General features: G+C 39.0%; 1 protein-coding gene across 1 annotated transcript; it reads right to left on the reverse strand.

The window, feature by feature from the left end:
• Positions 1-1682: 1682 nt before the first annotated feature.
• Positions 1683-18730, reverse strand: LOC118793909. Its single transcript, XM_036552033.1, has 14 exons — positions 18441-18730; positions 17972-18055; positions 17368-17472; positions 14787-14882; positions 14183-14287; positions 11602-11697; positions 10998-11102; positions 8417-8512; positions 7813-7917; positions 7274-7375; positions 7052-7184; positions 4875-4937; positions 4398-4457; positions 1683-1897 (listed from the first exon to the last, which is right to left on the reverse strand). Exons 1-14 carry the CDS (start codon positions 18663-18665, stop codon positions 1683-1685), a joined length of 1590 nt encoding a protein of 529 aa, XP_036407926.1. The 5' UTR covers positions 18666-18730.
• Between the last annotated feature and the right edge of the window lie 1142 nt (positions 18731-19872).

Consider the following 19872-nt stretch of genomic DNA (forward strand, 5'->3'; position numbering starts at 1 on the left):
GTTATCATCCTCTAATCCTGTCGGCCTGGAGAGATGTGATGGCTATTATTTTGCCGATAACGGATGACTCTCCAGCCAGTGGTGCTCACTCCATCATGTCAAAAGAATCTGGCTTTTTTTTCTCCAAACATATTAGAAAGAATCAATTGTCCTTCAATTGCTCATTGTTTTAAAGTCTTGGTATCAATGGATATTTAAAGATATTTAATCAATTAGATATTTAATCAATTAGTTGGTATAGGCACTAACAAGACCAGTTGTCTTGAAAACTTTGATTACTATAATTTCAAGTGACAAACACAGCAGTATAAAATGTGTTAGGAAATGTATCACTCTGTCAATAATAAATACAACTATATAATCTCTAATTAAACTTTGTAAAAAATGGAATTCACAATGGAACTTTTTAATGGAACTCCCACACATACTACCATCTGCTCTGCAATGATTTTTCCTAAAGCCACATAAAAATATTTGATCACCATGTAATTTTAAAAATCATTTTGTGCATATTAAAACTTTGATGTCTTTGAGCAGTTGACACTGTCTGATGGGTTTTCAAGTGAAGTAATGCCTTAGCATTGCCAACTGGCATAAACGGTTATCGTTCTTCTCCCAATAAACAGTTAAAAGGCATCGTTTTTTCTCTCTCTCTTCTGAGTTCCTACACGTGCACACACACACACACACACACGCACACACACACACACACACACACACATACTTGTCTAAGTGTATACTGGGGACCACCCGTTGGAAGCTGCCTTGTGGGGACACACCTTTCCTGAAGGTTTAGGAACAAAACAACCTTGTAGAGATGCTACATCTAAGATTATAAAAACAGTAGTCACTTCAAATTTGTAAAAAAATGTAAAATAAGCAATGTGACATTTTACAGCCTTGTGGGGTCCTTTTCTGGTACAGGTGTAATGTGAGGACTAATATTCACACACATATTTTTCAGGTTTTGATTATATTGTAGGTACAGGTACAACGTAAGGACTCGTAAACACACACACATATTTTTCAGGTTTTGATTATATTGTAGGTACAGGAACAACGTAAGGACTCGTAAACACACACACATATTTTTCAGGTTTTGATTATATTGTACGTACAGGTACAACGTAAGGACTCGTAAACACACACACACATTTTTCAGGTTTGTTTATATTGTAAGGACATGCTTACTACGTGGGGACAAATTTAGAACAACAAATTGGTATAAATTAAATTTAGTTTAATTGAATTTTTAAACACTGTATGGATGCACACCATTGTACAAATTCATCAGCAGCCCAAGTCGTCAACACATGCTGTATTTACCAAAATAAGGTAGGTGTAGACTTTCAGCAAGCTCGTTCAAAGGTTCTGCATGACATTTTGACAATGAGTAGTTCCACAAATTTAAAAGAACACTTAAAGAAATACTGTAATAACAGCTGAAAAAAAAATTGCAGTGATCCGGTTCTTTATGAAAAACTGAGAACCAGTCTGTCTCTGTACATTGATCCACAGTTGATCAAATAAAGAGTGAATGAGTTATTCTTTTTTTAATCAAAATGAGGTAGTTGTCTGAATGAGCATGCCAAGCCTACACAAAGGTTCTGCATGACATTTTGAAAATTAGTAATTCAACAAATTTAACAGAACAACATTTAAAGAAATACTGTAATAACAGTTTAAAGTTTCCTCTTTAGAGCAGCGATCCGGTTCTTTACAAAAAACTTAACCGAGAACCAGTCTCTGTCTCTCAGAGCATGGGGCTCCGCACAGATGCACGCCTCACAGTCCCACTTTCCTGGCACTTTTTGAGTTCTAATGAACTTTCCCAGGTGTTTTTCAACTGCTTTAACCTCAGTGTCTTCCCATTTTTTCTTTTTCACCGCCTTTCGTCCTAAATGTATATAAATATTTGAGGGAAAACAAACAAAAAAGACTATTACTTTTTACAGTTAAGCTGGATTTGCAAAGAAAGGTTCATATGCTTGACAATATATAAAAGACAGACTATGCATCACTATAATGCTCCCATGAAGTTTTTTTTTTTTTTTTTTTAAACTTTCACCACCAAGATTAACGTTTTGATCCCAAAGGATATTATAAAGAAAAACATCTCTGCTAAGCAGGTAAGCGGTCATCAGCAGGATGAGGCCAACAAAATAAAAGGTCATGCGATTCACACAATAATGGTGTAGAACTAATCAGTGGGGACACAGAAGACGAATTAATATCAGGTAACGTAAGTGAATCACAGTATGTACAGACAGACAGATTGAACTTCACTTAACCCTTAGAACCAGATTGACTAAAACTACTCAGGGGAGGGGGGGCTTATGCACACACTAGCAAGAAGGTTATTCATAATGTTATGCAAAGATATACCCCTTTTTTGTAATGTGAATGTATAATGTCCAACAGCTGCACTGTAGAAAGTCTAACTGTGGTCATTAAAGTTCCCAATGGCATTTATTGAAAGTATTAACCCAGGTTTCCTGGCCCAAACTGGCACTCTACATTTAGCCACCTGACCATACACAAACATTTGATTGGCCACACAATCCCTTCCTTCCCTGCCCACTTTGATGTCCCAGGCAAATGAGAATTTGGTCCTCGGCTGACTTATCTGGTTATATTAGGCCATTGCAGAAAGAATGGCAAACCATATGGCAACAGCCAAAACATACAGATCAGATCGCATCAGTAGAACTTTCCACAACTCCAGCAAACGCTGATTAAATATGTCAAACTCAAAAATATTAACCCACAGACACCAAACAAGAGACGGCCGGCGCACTGATGCAACACCGCTTGTTGTTGGTGTTTGTATGGGCAGTGTGTGAGGAGCTCAATAAGCACTGCATATTCTAGTATGCCTGGAAGCACGTACTACCAAGTAGATGTAGCATACATCATAGTAGAGATGAGTAGTATACAATTATGCAGAATGGAACAGTTACCTTGCAGGAAGAACACTGGTTAACTAACAAATTCCGGTATCTGTGTTTTGTATGCAACCACTAGCGAAATCTGATGATACCTAAACTAAGACATATTTTTGAATGTATGTTTTAGAAAACATTTTTTCTTCAACAAACTAGAACAATTTCACCTCCTAGAAAATCCAAGGGCATATCAAATTTCTCATGACAGGACCAGGACCATGACCAATGATAATTTTCATTTAGACAAATTAGTTCTGAATAAGAATAGTATATGGCTATGGAAAGATGATAGGGTTAAAAGGGTTAAGTGCCACACATTTAACCACCCTGTAACTGGCAAATCTTACAAAATCAGATGTGTCATCTCCTGCTCTACACCAAACAATCTACATGATCAAATGTGTTTGTGGACAGGCTTACTTTGGAAAAATCATCACCTTTAAAAATAAGCATCTTTATGGGAGCATTATAGCCACCATATACAGTGGGGAAAATAATTATTTGATCCCCTGCCGATTTTGTAAGTTTGCTCACTTAAAGAAATGAACGTTCTCTAATTTGTACGGTAGGTTCATATTAATGGAGAGAGACAGAATATCAACCAAAAAGCCAGAAAAAAAACACATTACATAAAAGTTACAAATTGATTTACATGTCATTGAGTGAAATAAGTATTTGATACCCAAGCAAAACATAACTTAGTACTTGGTGGAGAAACCCTTGTTGGCAAGCACAGCGATAAGACGTTTCTTGTAGTTGGTCACCAGGTTTGGTGATATACTCATCATACTCAGCATTTCTCTTCCTCTAAACACGGCGAGTCGAGTTGATGCCAAAGAGCTCGATTTTGGTCTCATCTGACCACAGCACTTTCTCCCAAGCCTTCTCTGAATCATTTAGATGTTCACTGGCAAACTTCAGACGGGCCTGTACATGTGCCTTCTTGAGCAGGGGGACCTTGCGGGCACTGCAGGATTTCAATCAATTTCAATTTGGTCTTACCCATGGTGGTGGAGAGATTGCAATGGAAGAAATTGATTCTATGGACAGGTGTGTTTTATACACATAAAGAGTTGAGATTAGGAGTAGTTTCTTAAAGTGACAGGACTAATCTGTGCGCCATATGGGCACATAACCAATCTGTGGGAGCCAGAATTCTGGCTGGGTGGTAGGGGATCAAATACTTATTTCACTCGATCAAATGCTAATCAATTTATAACCTTTATATAATGTGTTTTTTCTGGGTTCTTTGTTTATATTATACCTCTGTCCATTAAAATAAACCTACCACAAAAATTAGAGACCGTTCATTTCTTTATAAGTGGGCAAACTTACAAAATCAGCAGGGGATCAAATAATTATTTTCTCCACTGTACACTATATCTTTCATGGTTGATTTTTGTCTGTCTGGCACCTGTGCACAGTAGTTGGAAAAGTGCTTTATCTTTTTACCTTCAGAACTGGAGGACACACTGGTTACAGCTGAGTCTTGCTGTGGTCGGGGTCCACATTCTGCTTTTAACAAAATAAAAACTAACGCTCGTAAACCACAAAAATTAGACATTTAAAGTGAAATATAAAGGAAAAATAAAGCTTTTGTATGCTTGAAAAAATTTAAGATATACCCAGTGGTGAAACAAAAGATGAATTCATGTCAAATAGAACTTCACTTAAGTGCCACATATTTAACCACCATGTAATTGGCAAATCTTACAAAAGTCCGACATATGTCCTACTCTATACCAAACACAATTTATGTGATCAAATGTGTGTGTACAGGTTTACAACGGATAATCATCACCTTTGAAAATAAGCATCTTTATGGGAGCATTATAGCCACCATACACACTATTCTACACCTTTTATGGATGATTTTTGTCTGTCTGGCACCTGCGCACAGAAGTTGAATACATGTGGGGTTTTTTTTACCTTCAGGAAGGGAGGACACATTGATTACGGCTGAGTCTTGCTGTGGTGGGGGTCTGCATTCTGCTTTTAACAAGATAAAAACATTAACATTTTGAAATCACAAAAACAAGACATTTAAAGTGAAATTTTAATTTTGAAGTGTTCAGTCTTTGAATGTAGTTATAGTGTGGGAAACGTTCACCTTCCTCTTCCGCTCGCTCTTCACCTGACTCACCCTCACTTCCTGAACCATAATCATGAACGTGAAGTTTTTCTTTAAAACATAATTAAAATTTGTTAATATTTTAAGTCATCAATCTGCCTCATTACTTTTATTACTGTAATGAAATTTAAATTACCATGAGGATCAATGTCAATATCCTCCAGGTTCTTTCCTTTGAATTCTCCAAGCCTTCCTGTCTCTAGAGCCATCAATATTTTACTTATTTTAGCTAGCTGAAGTGTACCTTCTGGAAGTCGATAGTATTCTCTGTGTACTCTTATATCATGCCCTAAAAAGTCAGCTAACTGATCCAGTTCGGTGTCATTTAAATTAAGAACCTTTGAAAGCGTTGCAACATGTTTGCGAAGCTTTGTCGATGACAATGCTTTGGGATTTTTTGCTCCACATTCCTTTGCAAACACCCGGAGACAGTCAGATCCTCTATAGTGTGACAGTGCATTTGGCCTTGCAAACATGTAGACGTTTTCTGGAGGGACTTCACAAGCTTCCCTTTTTTGTTTGAGAAGCTCCATTCCTTTCTGCATTGCTGGAGTTAAAAGGATTGGGACCTTCCTCCCTCTCTTTCCTCTTATTTCAATTCGAGTGAAGTAATGGCACAGTTGTTTTTCAAGCTCTGAAAGTGCCAAAGCAATATCTTCATGCAGACCCTCCGTCACTTTTGAAACAAATGAAGACAGGAGCATCTTTGAAACTTCACCCTCTCGTCTTCGATTAAAAAGAATGATCTGCGTGAGGAGAACCTTTGCAAGAGCTGTCCAGTTCTTAGAAGACGCCTCTGTTGATAGGCTGAGATAGTGTTGTTCTTGTTTTTTGTCTAAATATAAATGGATCTTTTTCACATCTTCGGTGAAGGGAAGAACCTGAGGGACATTCCATTTTTCCTCTCGCAGAGTTTTGAGTGCATTTGCTGATACAAGTTCACTCCACCTTGATTGGTACATCTCTTTGAAGTTGCGTGTTTTTTCTGCCTTCCCACTGTCACCATCAATCATTGCCTGAAATGCCACTAGGCTGGCAATCTTCTGTAAACTATGGCCAAGCTTCATTGCAAGGGATGGAGTCTGGAATGTGCATTTATCCTCATCATAACCACTAACCATCTTAACAGCAGTTACAATGTGCATGAAGTTTGATGGGTCAATAAAATCTTCCATTTTGCACAATGGAGTATGTTTCCTGGCTTGGAGCAGCAATCTTCCAACTTCTCTCAGTTTCTGACGGATATACTCATGTTTGCTAGTATCTGAGCCCACCTTATTGTAAAAATGCTCTCCCAACTTCATAATGTAAGTGTCAGTTTTAATTGCCTGTAGGACCTCATCTTGAGTCATGACACTCAACAGCTTCCACAGTCCAGAGCCAACACCATGAGGCACAGGACCTGAAAAAGCACACATGGACTGTACTCTGTTCCTTCCTGGAGTGGGTGTGGAATTTTTGTGTGGTTTTAGTCTACATCGTTTAATGTGACGCCACAAAAACTTTCTTGAGAAGTAGCCTTGACAACTGCTGCAATGCATGAAGTCTGTGGAATCTGATTTGTTGCGGGGTTTCCTGTACGGAACAAGTTCTCCACTTCCACTGTGCAAAACATTAACATTATGTAAAAAATTTCCTCGGTTTCTGAGACGTTCTAGCTGAATCTTCCTCTCTCTTGACCCTTTTGGAAACAGTAGAGCTTTTGCAACTTCAGGTTGATTGCTATGGACTTGTTCCAGATGCCTGGCTATTTTTAATAAAGACTTACTGCAGAACACACAATACTGTTTCTTATACACTCGATTACCATTTGGTGTTTTAGAAACTGTTGGGACAGAAAGCAATTTGCATTCGTCAGGTACTTCAGATTTTTGGGATTCTTTAGCACTGCTGCTCTCACTGACAAGATCAGGGAAACGGGACTTTTCCATGACTTTGTTAAATCTGTTTTTCTTAAGTGCTTTTTTTTCCTTACGTGATCTCTCATGGGTGCAGGTACTGTCATCTGAACTACTCTCATCTGCAGAGTCGGGTACATATTCATCCTCACTGTTTTCAATGCTACTGATGGAGCGGTCATCACGGACAGCAAGTATGGTCTCATCATGCTATACAAACACAAACAACAAGTATTTAATAACTAATCTGAAATAGAATCAGCAATTATATTATATGAAATTATGAAAATGTAACTTACAATGACACTTTCAGTTCCAAGTAATTTTGGAACGGTAGAACGCACTCTTTCTTCCTTTTCAAAGCTAAGTGAATCAGAGACTGAAATCCTGTTTTCTTGCACCTACAAAAAGTTCCAATCAGTCAGTAAAGAGCAATCCAAGGTAAAATGTCATTCAGTTCACCAAACTGTAGACCATAAATGTAATGAAAAACACTGGTTTCATCATCGTAGCATAGATTTTAACTATACTACAACAAGCTGGGGATGGGGCATTCGATTGTGTCCAAACGAATTTTGAAAATTTTGTGTGCGACTGGGTGCAACAGACAGCACCGATATAAAAGGGGCTAGATTACAAGAGTAAGATACCTGGAGGTGTCTGTAATACTCCACAATACGGCATGGGGACAAACTGATCAAAAAAAAGTGACTCCACCTAAGTGGGGGACACGCTTCCATTTTCAAACTGCAGTTCTTTCCCAGCTCTGCCACAATACCATGTGGGGACTTGTGACACACTGTGCAGCAAAAGTGATCGTACAAAACTGACTCCTCACCTGAGTGGTGTGTGCAGATGCCTGCTGTGAAAGGTGTTCAGTACTGTGTGCAATAGACATTTCATCTGTCCGCTCCCAAGACGGAGTGTAGGCTTCCTCCAACACCTTGAAACAGAACACAAGTTACCTTCTGCGCTCAATGGATGCCCTTGGTTTTGACAAGCATGCCAAGAGGAATATGGTTTTCTACAGGACAATTTTGGCATTTTACATCTACAGGGTCATGTTTGAAGTATTGAGAAAACTGCAAAGTCCAACTTCAGCTGGCTTGAAAGAGCCAAGCTATCTCCAGTAACTGCCTGTCTCTAATAAGCACCTGGTGCATTTGGTTGTTGAAGTAAATAAGCACTTAGGCGATTACTGGAAGTTTTACGGTAGATTAAATGAAAGACAAATTGAGTGGTAGATTGGGAGCAATAGTTTGATCAACAAACAAAAGAATGGTCTGTCTTCAGATCTGTCAGAGGGATAGACAACTGGTAGACGGTGTAGCAGACAAAGACAACAACGATGACAAAAAGCAGCAAGTTGCCTTTTAAACCAATTAAATTAACCAGAACACCATTAACACATGGAGTCCATATAAAAATTAAGAGCAGCTTACCATCACAGACACAGCGTCCAAAAGCAGCGCAGGAGTAGAGGCTCTGCTTGGTCTTCCCTCTGAGCTTTCACTGCTGACTCCACTGCTTTTCTGCACCTAAAACAAGGTAAACAGCAGTCATTGTACAACCTAAAATTAAAATGCTTACCATCTATGGAGAAGTTTGTAAGTTTACAATGAACAGTACATGGAAGATACCCTGATTCTTTTTAAAAGCAATGGGAAATTTAAAACGTATGCGCTTTCACTACTATACCAACTTTGGCTGGCTTGAAAGAGTCAAGCTATCGATTGTATTAGAACATAACATATGATGACGAGAACAGGCCATTCGGCCCAACTAGGCTCGCCATTTCTTAATTAAAGAGTATCCAAAACTGCATCAAGTCTAGACTTGAACACAGCAAGGGTCTCTGCCTCAACTACATGACCTGGCAACCTATTCCATGTATTGATAAACTTTGTGTAAAATAATATTTCCTTATATCAGTGCAGAACTTACTCTCAACTAGTTTCCATTTATGTCCTCTTGTTTTACAGAGTGAACTCACCCTATCTATTATAGTTAACCTTATTGATTCCTTTTATAAATTTAAATACCTCAATTAAATCACCCCTAAGCCTCCTCTCGCTTAGTCTAAATAGGTTCAGTAACTTGGAGTCTTTCCTCGTAGCTTTTATATTTCATGCCAGGAACTAATTTAGTTGCCCTTCTTTGAACCTTTTCTAGAGCTTCGATATCTTTATAGTGCGGTGCCCAGAACTGCACACAGTATTCCAGGTGCGGTCTGACTAAGGCATTGTATAATTTCAATATAACCTCTTTAGATTTATACTCAATACTTTTGGCTATATATCCCAGCATCCTGTTGGCCTTTTTTACTGCTACAGCACGCTGCCTAGATCCTGTTAAGCTTGGGTCAACCATTACTCCCACGTCCTTTTCAAATTGAGCACATTCTAGTTTTTTTCCACCCATGAAGTAGTCTTGTCTAAGGTTCTCATTTCCCACATGCAAGACTTTACATTTATCTAAATTGAATGTCACCTGCCAGGTATCTGCCCACTTTTGGATGCTGTTTAGGTCTTCCTGTATTACCTTAGTTGATTCTGTACTGTTGGCTAGACCCCCTAGTTTTGTGTCATCTGCAAATTTTACTATTTTACTACTAAACTCTGCTATTTCTTATATACATAAATGATCTTGATGCAAAGGCCCCAACACCGATCCCTGCGGGACTCCACTTCGTACAGGACCCTGCTCTGATACAATTCCTCCCACAGTTACAGTCTGCTTTCTATTAGACAACCAACTTCGAACCCACTCAGTGATAGCTCCTGTAATTCCTGCAGATTTCATTTTCAATATGAGTCTCTCGTGCGGAACTTTGTCAAATGCCTTTTCAAAGTCCAAATAGATAGTATCATAAGCTTGGTTTGAGTCCAGACATGCTGTAGCTTCCTCAAAGAAGTCCAGGAGGTTTGTTAAGCACGACCTCCCTCTGCGAAAACCATGTTGGCTATCATTTAGAATACCATTTCGTTCCAGGAATAATTCCAAATTATCCCTAATGATGGATTCCAGTATTTTCATGCGATACCAGTTAAGATGACAGGCCTATAATTCCCTGGTTCAGTCCGGTCTCCCTTCTTGTAGATTGGAAACATGGCAGTGTAGTACCTGTCATCTGGTATTTCTCCAGTTTTAAGGGATTGCTTAAAAATAACTGTCAGAGGCTTGTAAACCACCTCTGCTAGTTCTCTGAGAACTCTTGGATATATTCAATCAGGGCCTGCTGCCTTATTTGTTTTAAGTTTTTGAAGTTTATCTAGTACTTCTGCATCATTTAAATCAATTTCCTCTATAAGTCTCTGAGAACTGACTGCACCTGAAGGCATATGCAAAAACACTTCACTAGTGAAGCTCTCCACAAAGTAACTGTTTAGTGTATCAGCAATAGCTTTGTTATCGTAAACCATAACCCCATCCTTATTTTTTATACCTCTTATTTCATCCTTAACTATCCTTTTTTGACCATAATATTGAAAAAAATGTTTAGAGTTGCTCTTTGCATCTAGTGCAATCTGTCTTTCAAAACACCTTTTAGCTTCCCTTATTTTTTTTAACTTGAGCTCACATATTACTGTATTCAATCTTATTACTATCTGAGCTCTCCAACTTGTATTTTCTAAATAATTTCCTTTTTTGTTTCAAACCGTTCCGTAGCGACATTCATCCACTGTGGTTGCTTCTTTTTCAGCTTTCCTTTTCTCACTTGCGGAATGAATTTACGCTGTACATCCAGAATAATCTTGAAAGAGTCAAGCTATCGATTGTATTAACCCTACCAGCAACAATACACACAGGAAGAGCGTGTGATTAAACATTTCATGTCAGAAACATTGTGGGGACAGAGTGGGGGGAGGGGAACCCTTTAACTCTTCTGGACACTGGTCAAGACATTGTGGGGACACGCTTCCATTCTCAAACTGCAGTTCTTTCCCAGCTCTGCCACAATACCATGTGGGGACTTGTGACACACTGTGCAGCAAAAGTGATCGTACAAAACTGACTCCTCACCTGAGTGGTGTGTGCAGATGCCTGCTGTGAAAGGTGTTCAGTACTGTGTGCAATAGACATTTCATCTGTCCGCTCCCAAGACGGAGTGTAGGCTTCCTCCAACACCTTGAAACAGAACACAAGTTACCTTCTGCGCTCAATGGATGCCCTTGGTTTTGACAAGCATGCCAAGAGGAATATGGTTTTCTACAGGACAATTTTGGCATTTTACATCTACAGGGTCATGTTTGAAGTATTGAGAAAACTGCAAAGTCCAACTTCAGCTGGCTTGAAAGAGCCAAGCTATCTCCAGTAACTGCCTGTCTCTAATAAGCACCTGGTGCATTTGGTTGTTGAAGTAAATAAGCACTTAGGCGATTACTGGAAGTTTTACGGTAGATTAAATGAAAGACAAATTGAGTGGTAGATTGGGAGCAATAGTTTGATCAACAAACAAAAGAATGGTCTGTCTTCAGATCTGTCAGAGGGATAGACAACTGGTAGACGGTGTAGCAGACAAAGACAACAACGATGACAAAAAGCAGCAAGTTGCCTTTTAAACCAATTAAATTAACCAGAACACCATTAACACATGGAGTCCAAGTAAAAATTAAGAGCAGCTTACCATCACAGACTCAGCGTCCAAAAGCAGCGCAGGAGTAGAGGCTCTGCTTGGTCTTCCCTCTGAGCTTTCACTGCTGACTCCACTGCTTTTCTGCACCTAAAACAAGGTAAACAGCAGTCATTGTACAACCTAAAATTAAAATGCTTACCATCTATGGAGAAGTTTGTAAGTTTACAATGAACAGTACATGGAAGATACCCTGATTCTTTTTAAAAGCAATGGGAAATTTAAAACGTATGCGCTTTCACTACTATACCAACTTTGGCTGGCTTGAAAGAGTCAAGCTATCGATTGTATTAGAACATAACATATGATGACGAGAACAGGCCATTCGGCCCAACTAGGCTCGCCATTTCTTAATTAAAGAGTATCCAAAACTGCATCAAGTCTAGACTTGAACACAGCAAGGGTCTCTGCCTCAACTACATGACCTGGCAACCTATTCCATGTATTGATAAACTTTGTGTAAAATAATATTTCCTTATATCAGTGCAGAACTTACTCTCAACTAGTTTCCATTTATGTCCTCTTGTTTTACAGAGTGAACTCACCCTATCTATTATAGTTAACCTTATTGATTCCTTTTATAAATTTAAATACCTCAATTAAATCACCCCTAAGCCTCCTCTCGCTTAGTCTAAATAGGTTCAGTAACTTGGAGTCTTTCCTCGTAGCTTTTATATTTCATGCCAGGAACTAATTTAGTTGCCCTTCTTTGAACCTTTTCTAGAGCTTCGATATCTTTATAGTGCGGTGCCCAGAACTGCACACAGTATTCCAGGTGCGGTCTGACTAAGGCATTGTATAATTTCAATATAACCTCTTTAGATTTATACTCAATACTTTTGGCTATATATCCCAGCATCCTGTTGGCCTTTTTTACTGCTACAGCACGCTGCCTAGATCCTGTTAAGCTTGGGTCAACCATTACTCCCACGTCCTTTTCAAATTGAGCACATTCTAGTTTTTTTCCACCCATGAAGTAGTCTTGTCTAAGGTTCTCATTTCCCACATGCAAGACTTTACATTTATCTAAATTGAATGTCACCTGCCAGGTATCTGCCCACTTTTGGATGCTGTTTAGGTCTTCCTGTATTACCTTAGTTGATTCTGTACTGTTGGCTAGACCCCCTAGTTTTGTGTCATCTGCAAATTTTACTATTTTACTACTAAACTCTGCTATTTCTTATATACATAAATGATCTTGATGCAAAGGCCCCAACACCGATCCCTGCGGGACTCCACTTCGTACAGGACCCTGCTCTGATACAATTCCTCCCACAGTTACAGTCTGCTTTCTATTAGACAACCAACTTCGAACCCACTCAGTGATAGCTCCTGTAATTCCTGCAGATTTCATTTTCAATATGAGTCTCTCGTGCGGAACTTTGTCAAATGCCTTTTCAAAGTCCAAATAGATAGTATCATAAGCTTGGTTTGAGTCCAGACATGCTGTAGCTTCCTCAAAGAAGTCCAGGAGGTTTGTTAAGCACGACCTCCCTCTGCGAAAACCATGTTGGCTATCATTTAGAATACCATTTCGTTCCAGGAATAATTCCAAATTATCCCTAATGATGGATTCCAGTATTTTCATGCGATACCAGTTAAGATGACAGGCCTATAATTCCCTGGTTCAGTCCGGTCTCCCTTCTTGTAGATTGGAAACATGGCAGTGTAGTACCTGTCATCTGGTATTTCTCCAGTTTTAAGGGATTGCTTAAAAATAACTGTCAGAGGCTTGTAAACCACCTCTGCTAGTTCTCTGAGAACTCTTGGATATATTCAATCAGGGCCTGCTGCCTTATTTGTTTTAAGTTTTTGAAGTTTATCTAGTACTTCTGCATCATTTAAATCAATTTCCTCTATAAGTCTCTGAGAACTGACTGCACCTGAAGGCATATGCAAAAACACTTCACTAGTGAAGCTCTCCACAAAGTAACTGTTTAGTGTATCAGCAATAGCTTTGTTATCGTAAACCATAACCCCATCCTTATTTTTTATACCTCTTATTTCATCCTTAACTATCCTTTTTTGACCATAATATTGAAAAAAATGTTTAGAGTTGCTCTTTGCATCTAGTGCAATCTGTCTTTCAAAACACCTTTTAGCTTCCCTTATTTTTTTTAACTTGAGCTCACATATTACTGTATTCAATCTTATTACTATCTGAGCTCTCCAACTTGTATTTTCTAAATAATTTCCTTTTTTGTTTCAAACCGTTCCGTAGCGACATTCATCCACTGTGGTTGCTTCTTTTTCAGCTTTCCTTTTCTCACTTGCGGAATGAATTTACGCTGTACATCCAGAATAATCTTGAAAGAGTCAAGCTATCGATTGTATTAACCCTACCAGCAACAATACACACAGGAAGAGCGTGTGATTAAACATTTCATGTCAGAAACATTGTGGGGACAGAGTGGGGGGAGGGGAACCCTTTAACTCTTCTGGACACTGGTCAAGACATTGTGGGGACACGCTTCCATTCTCAAACTGCAGTTCTTTCCCAGCTCTGCCACAATACCATGTGGGGACTTGTGACACACTGTGCAGCAAAAGTGATCGTACAAAACTGACTCCTCACCTGAGTGGTGTGTGCAGATGCCTGCTGTGAAAGGTGTTCAGTACTGTGTGCAATAGACATTTCATCTGTCCGCTCCCAAGACGGAGTGTAGGCTTCCTCCAACACCTTGAAACAGAACACAAGTTACCTTCTGCGCTCAATGGATGCCCTTGGTTTTGACAAGCATGCCAAGAGGAATATGGTTTTCTACAGGACAATTTTGGCATTTTACATCTACAGGGTCATGTTTGAAGTATTGAGAAAACTGCAAAGTCCAACTTCAGCTGGCTTGAAAGAGCCAAGCTATCTCCAGTAACTGCCTGTCTCTAATAAGCACCTGGTGCATTTGGTTGTTGAAGTAAATAAGCACTTAGGCGATTACTGGAAGTTTTACGGTAGATTAAATGAAAGACAAATTGAGTGGTAGATTGGGAGCAATAGTTTGATCAACAAACAAAAGAATGGTCTGTCTTCAGATCTGTCAGAGGGATAGACAACTGGTAGACGGTGTAGCAGACAAAGACAACAACGATGACAAAAAGCAGCAAGTTGCCTTTTAAACCAATTAAATTAACCAGAACACCATTAACACATGGAGTCCAAGTAAAAATTAAGAGCAGCTTACCATCACAGACTCAGCGTCCAAAAGCAGCGCAGGAGTAGAGGCTCTGCTTGGTCTTCCCTCTGAGCTTTCACTGCTGACTCCACTGCTTTTCTGCACCTAAAACAAGGTAAACAGCAGTCATTGTACAACCTAAAATTAAAATGCTTACCATCTATGGAGAAGTTTGTAAGTTTACAATGAACAGTACATGGAAGATACCCTGATTCTTTTTAAAAGCAATGGGAAATTTAAAACGTATGCGCTTTCACTACTATACCAACTTTGGCTGGCTTGAAAGAGTCAAGCTATCGATTGTATTAGAACATAACATATGATGACGAGAACAGGCCATTCGGCCCAACTAGGCTCGCCATTTCTTAATTAAAGAGTATCCAAAACTGCATCAAGTCTAGACTTGAACACAGCAAGGGTCTCTGCCTCAACTACATGACCTGGCAACCTATTCCATGTATTGATAAACTTTGTGTAAAATAATATTTCCTTATATCAGTGCAGAACTTACTCTCAACTAGTTTCCATTTATGTCCTCTTGTTTTACAGAGTGAACTCACCCTATCTATTATAGTTAACCTTATTGATTCCTTTTATAAATTTAAATACCTCAATTAAATCACCCCTAAGCCTCCTCTCGCTTAGTCTAAATAGGTTCAGTAACTTGGAGTCTTTCCTCGTAGCTTTTATATTTCATGCCAGGAACTAATTTAGTTGCCCTTCTTTGAACCTTTTCTAGAGCTTCGATATCTTTATAGTGCGGTGCCCAGAACTGCACACAGTATTCCAGGTGCGGTCTGACTAAGGCATTGTATAATTTCAATATAACCTCTTTAGATTTATACTCAATACTTTTGGCTATATATCCCAGCATCCTGTTGGCCTTTTTTACTGCTACAGCACGCTGCCTAGATCCTGTTAAGCTTGGGTCAACCATTACTCCCACGTCCTTTTCAAATTGAGCACATTCTAGTTTTTTTCCACCCATGAAGTAGTCTTGTCTAAGGTTCTCATTTCCCACATGCAAGACTTTACATTTATCTAAATTGAATGTCACCTGCCAGGTATCTGCCCACTTTTGGATGCTGTTTAGGTCTTCCTGTATTACCTTAGTTGATTCTGTACTGTTGGCTAGACCCCCTAGTTTTGTGTCATCTGCAAATTTTACTATTTTACTACTAAACTCTGCTATTTCTTATATACATAAATGATCTTGATGCAAAGGCCCCAACACCGATCCCTGCGGGACTCCACTTCGTACAGGACCCTGCTCTGATACAATTCCTCCCACAGTTACAGTCTGCTTTCTATTAGACAACCAACTTCGAACCCACTCAGTGATAGCTCCTGTAATTCCTGCAGATTTCATTTTCAATATGAGTCTCTCGTGCGGAACTTTGTCAAATGCCTTTTCAAAGTCCAAATAGATAGTATCATAAGCTTGGTTTGAGTCCAGACATGCTGTAGCTTCCTCAAAGAAGTCCAGGAGGTTTGTTAAGCACGACCTCCCTCTGCGAAAACCATGTTGGCTATCATTTAGAATACCATTTCGTTCCAGGAATAATTCCAAATTATCCCTAATGATGGATTCCAGTATTTTCATGCGATACCAGTTAAGATGACAGGCCTATAATTCCCTGGTTCAGTCCGGTCTCCCTTCTTGTAGATTGGAAACATGGCAGTGTAGTACCTGTCATCTGGTATTTCTCCAGTTTTAAGGGATTGCTTAAAAATAACTGTCAGAGGCTTGTAAACCACCTCTGCTAGTTCTCTGAGAACTCTTGGATATATTCAATCAGGGCCTGCTGCCTTATTTGTTTTAAGTTTTTGAAGTTTATCTAGTACTTCTGCATCATTTAAATCAATTTCCTCTATAAGTCTCTGAGAACTGACTGCACCTGAAGGCATATGCAAAAACACTTCACTAGTGAAGCTCTCCACAAAGTAACTGTTTAGTGTATCAGCAATAGCTTTGTTATCGTAAACCATAACCCCATCCTTATTTTTTATACCTCTTATTTCATCCTTAACTATCCTTTTTTGACCATAATATTGAAAAAAATGTTTAGAGTTGCTCTTTGCATCTAGTGCAATCTGTCTTTCAAAACACCTTTTAGCTTCCCTTATTTTTTTTAACTTGAGCTCACATATTACTGTATTCAATCTTATTACTATCTGAGCTCTCCAACTTGTATTTTCTAAATAATTTCCTTTTTTGTTTCAAACCGTTCCGTAGCGACATTCATCCACTGTGGTTGCTTCTTTTTCAGCTTTCCTTTTCTCACTTGCGGAATGAATTTACGCTGTACATCCAGAATAATCTTGAAAGAGTCAAGCTATCGATTGTATTAACCCTACCAGCAACAATACACACAGGAAGAGCGTGTGATTAAACATTTCATGTCAGAAACATTGTGGGGACAGAGTGGGGGGAGGGGAACCCTTTAACTCTTCTGGACACTGGTCAAGACATTGTGGGGACACGCTTCCATTCTCAAACTGCAGTTCTTTCCCAGCTCTGCCACAATACCATGTGGGGACTTGTGACACACTGTGCAGCAAAAGTGATCGTACAAAACTGACTCCTCACCTGAGTGGTGTGTGCAGATGCCTGCTGTGAAAGGTGTTCAGTACTGTGTGCAATAGACATTTCATCTGTCCGCTCCCAAGACGGAGTGTAGGCTTCCTCCAACACCTTGAAACAGAACACAAGTTACCTTCTGCGCTCAATGGATGCCCTTGGTTTTGACAAGCATGCCAAGAGGAATATGGTTTTCTACAGGACAATTTTGGCATTTTACATCTACAGGGTCATGTTTGAAGTATTGAGAAAACTGCAAAGTCCAACTTCAGCTGGCTTGAAAGAGCCAAGCTATCTCCAGTAACTGCCTGTCTCTAATAAGCACCTGGTGCATTTGGTTGTTGAAGTAAATAAGCACTTAGGCGATTACTGGAAGTTTTACGGTAGATTAAATGAAAGACAAATTGAGTGGTAGATTGGGAGCAATAGTTTGATCAACAAACAAAAGAATGGTCTGTCTTCAGATCTGTCAGAGGGATAGACAACTGGTAGACGGTGTAGCAGACAAAGACAACAACGATGACAAAAAGCAGCAAGTTGCCTTTTAAACCAATTAAATTAACCAGAACACCATTAACACATGGAGTCCAAGTAAAAATTAAGAGCAGCTTACCATCACAGACTCAGCGTCCAACAGCAGCGCAGGAGTAGAACCTCCGCCTGCTCTTCCCTCTGAGCTTTTGCTGCTCTTATGCACCTAAAAGAAGAGTATCTTGTGAGGATTTAAAAATTTCACATCAGATACCATGAGGACTTGACTCCGTGCTTGACACTGCAGGGATATTTATGATAGATCTTTTCTTCACAGGGTCTCCCAAATACTGGTCCAGGTCAAATTACTTAATTTTAAAAAATCTTTGAATAGCCTGTACTTGTAGAACTGCAAAAGTTTGGATTTGGATCACTCCTAATTTTCTAGTACTTAGTACCCATTTCCTACTGAGCCCCTTCATGAATACAGATCATAATGTAACATCCACTCTGACACCATCATTCACATTGCTCAAATATTTGTCACAAATTTTGATCTTCTCACAGTCATTGCTAGAGGGGTTATTTCTATGGTGAAATATCATTCTAACCTCATTCCTCCAAGGCCAGTCACCATTTCCATAATTATATGTGACCTCTTCTCCAGGTGGTATGTCTCTGACCGCAAAGAGGCATAAATGGGGCTTTCCTTCCACCATCACTCGTTTCATTTTGCAGTTTGGGTTGATATGATCATCATTAACAAGTCTTCCCATTGAGTCATCCTCTCTCGCTGCATCAATGCTGTATTTTTGCAAACAGATGAAAAAATGCATTAACAAGAGTGAACTGAAGTAAAGAGGGCAATAAATTGTTAATTGCTTTAAAGTAATTACTAATACTAAATCATTAATTCAGTGTTTGAGACTTTAGGATGCTATATGTTATATACATAAAATATACGCAACTCACCAACACGCTAGACCAAATCATTAAATTAATGCATTCGCCTTACCTTTTAAATTAGCCCTTTAACTCTGGTTCACGGCACTGACGTAAATTACTTGTAACAAACACAAAGCATAGGTGGAATATTTTCGGGGAAAACCTCCTCGCCTTTCATAATGTTACACGTCTCCACTGTGCTTGTTGAGGTAGTGCTTATACTTTGCATACGATTCTAGCTGTAAATCTAGGTATCCTTGCCGTATTTCAGCATAACCCCAAATTAACGAGATTATCATGTCTTTCAATTACCACCATCCCATCTGTGATCTAGAATAAATAGATTATACCTTCGCTTTTGTTATTTTAATAAGCACCGTTTCTGTAATTTAATACTAGCCATCTGATAAACGATCAGAAATCATCCGTAGCTTGCTAAAACGAACCTCGCATTAACTATCTTAGATTCGTTTTCACTTAAAACATTCTTTAATAAACTTCCTCGATTAACGTTAGCTAGCGAGTACCTTTAATAACTTGCAAAAATAAAACGTACAGCTACAGTTGTTAATCATTTGCTATTAGCTGTGCAACGTTACCGTTTTGCAGTAACGTTAGAAAACTGGACTTGGTCTGATCGATTAGTAAGATTAGGCGCTGTAGTAGTCTATTTATCCAACTTAAGTTAATAATGCCTAAGCAACTAAATTAGATAAACGTGAGATAACATTAGATAGCTATTTTGTTAGCGTTAACTAAATAGGCTAACACGGCAATCTTGCTTATCAGGTCAAGTTCAGTTGGCTACAGCAAAACTGCACACAGCTAGTTATGAACTGTAAGATTAACAAATACTGTATACACCTGTATACAGCTGCTACCTAGGTAACGAGTTCATTTCAAGATGTCTACAGTAAAGACGAAGCTAAGATAGCAACTTACCTTGAGAAGTCTTTCAGCAAGTTACGAACAATTGCTCGTTTATCCGCTGGCAAACATTACAGAAACAGTGCCTACTAAATAGTCGATTATACAGCCGAGAGCTGTATAAAAGCTTAAAAAAAATAGCTCAAGTTCGAATTGTTAGACACTTGCATA

Source organism: Megalops cyprinoides, chromosome 1 (genome assembly GCF_013368585.1).
Source record: "Megalops cyprinoides isolate fMegCyp1 chromosome 1, fMegCyp1.pri, whole genome shotgun sequence".
NCBI lineage: Eukaryota > Metazoa > Chordata > Actinopteri > Elopiformes > Megalopidae > Megalops > Megalops cyprinoides.

Bases quoted from the DNA above. Each gene is read 5' to 3' on its own strand.
- LOC118793909 (XM_036552033.1), bottom strand. From the start codon at position 18,665: ATGCATTTTTTCATCTGTTTGCAAAAATACAGCATTGATGCAGCGAGA. The intron at 14,288-14,786 runs GTAAGCTGCTCT...TTCTGTTTCAAG, and splicing joins TGGACGCTGAGTCTGTGATG to GTGTTGGAGGAAGCCTACAC. The intron at 11,103-11,601 runs GTAAGCTGCTCT...TTCTGTTTCAAG, and splicing joins TGGACGCTGAGTCTGTGATG to GTGTTGGAGGAAGCCTACAC.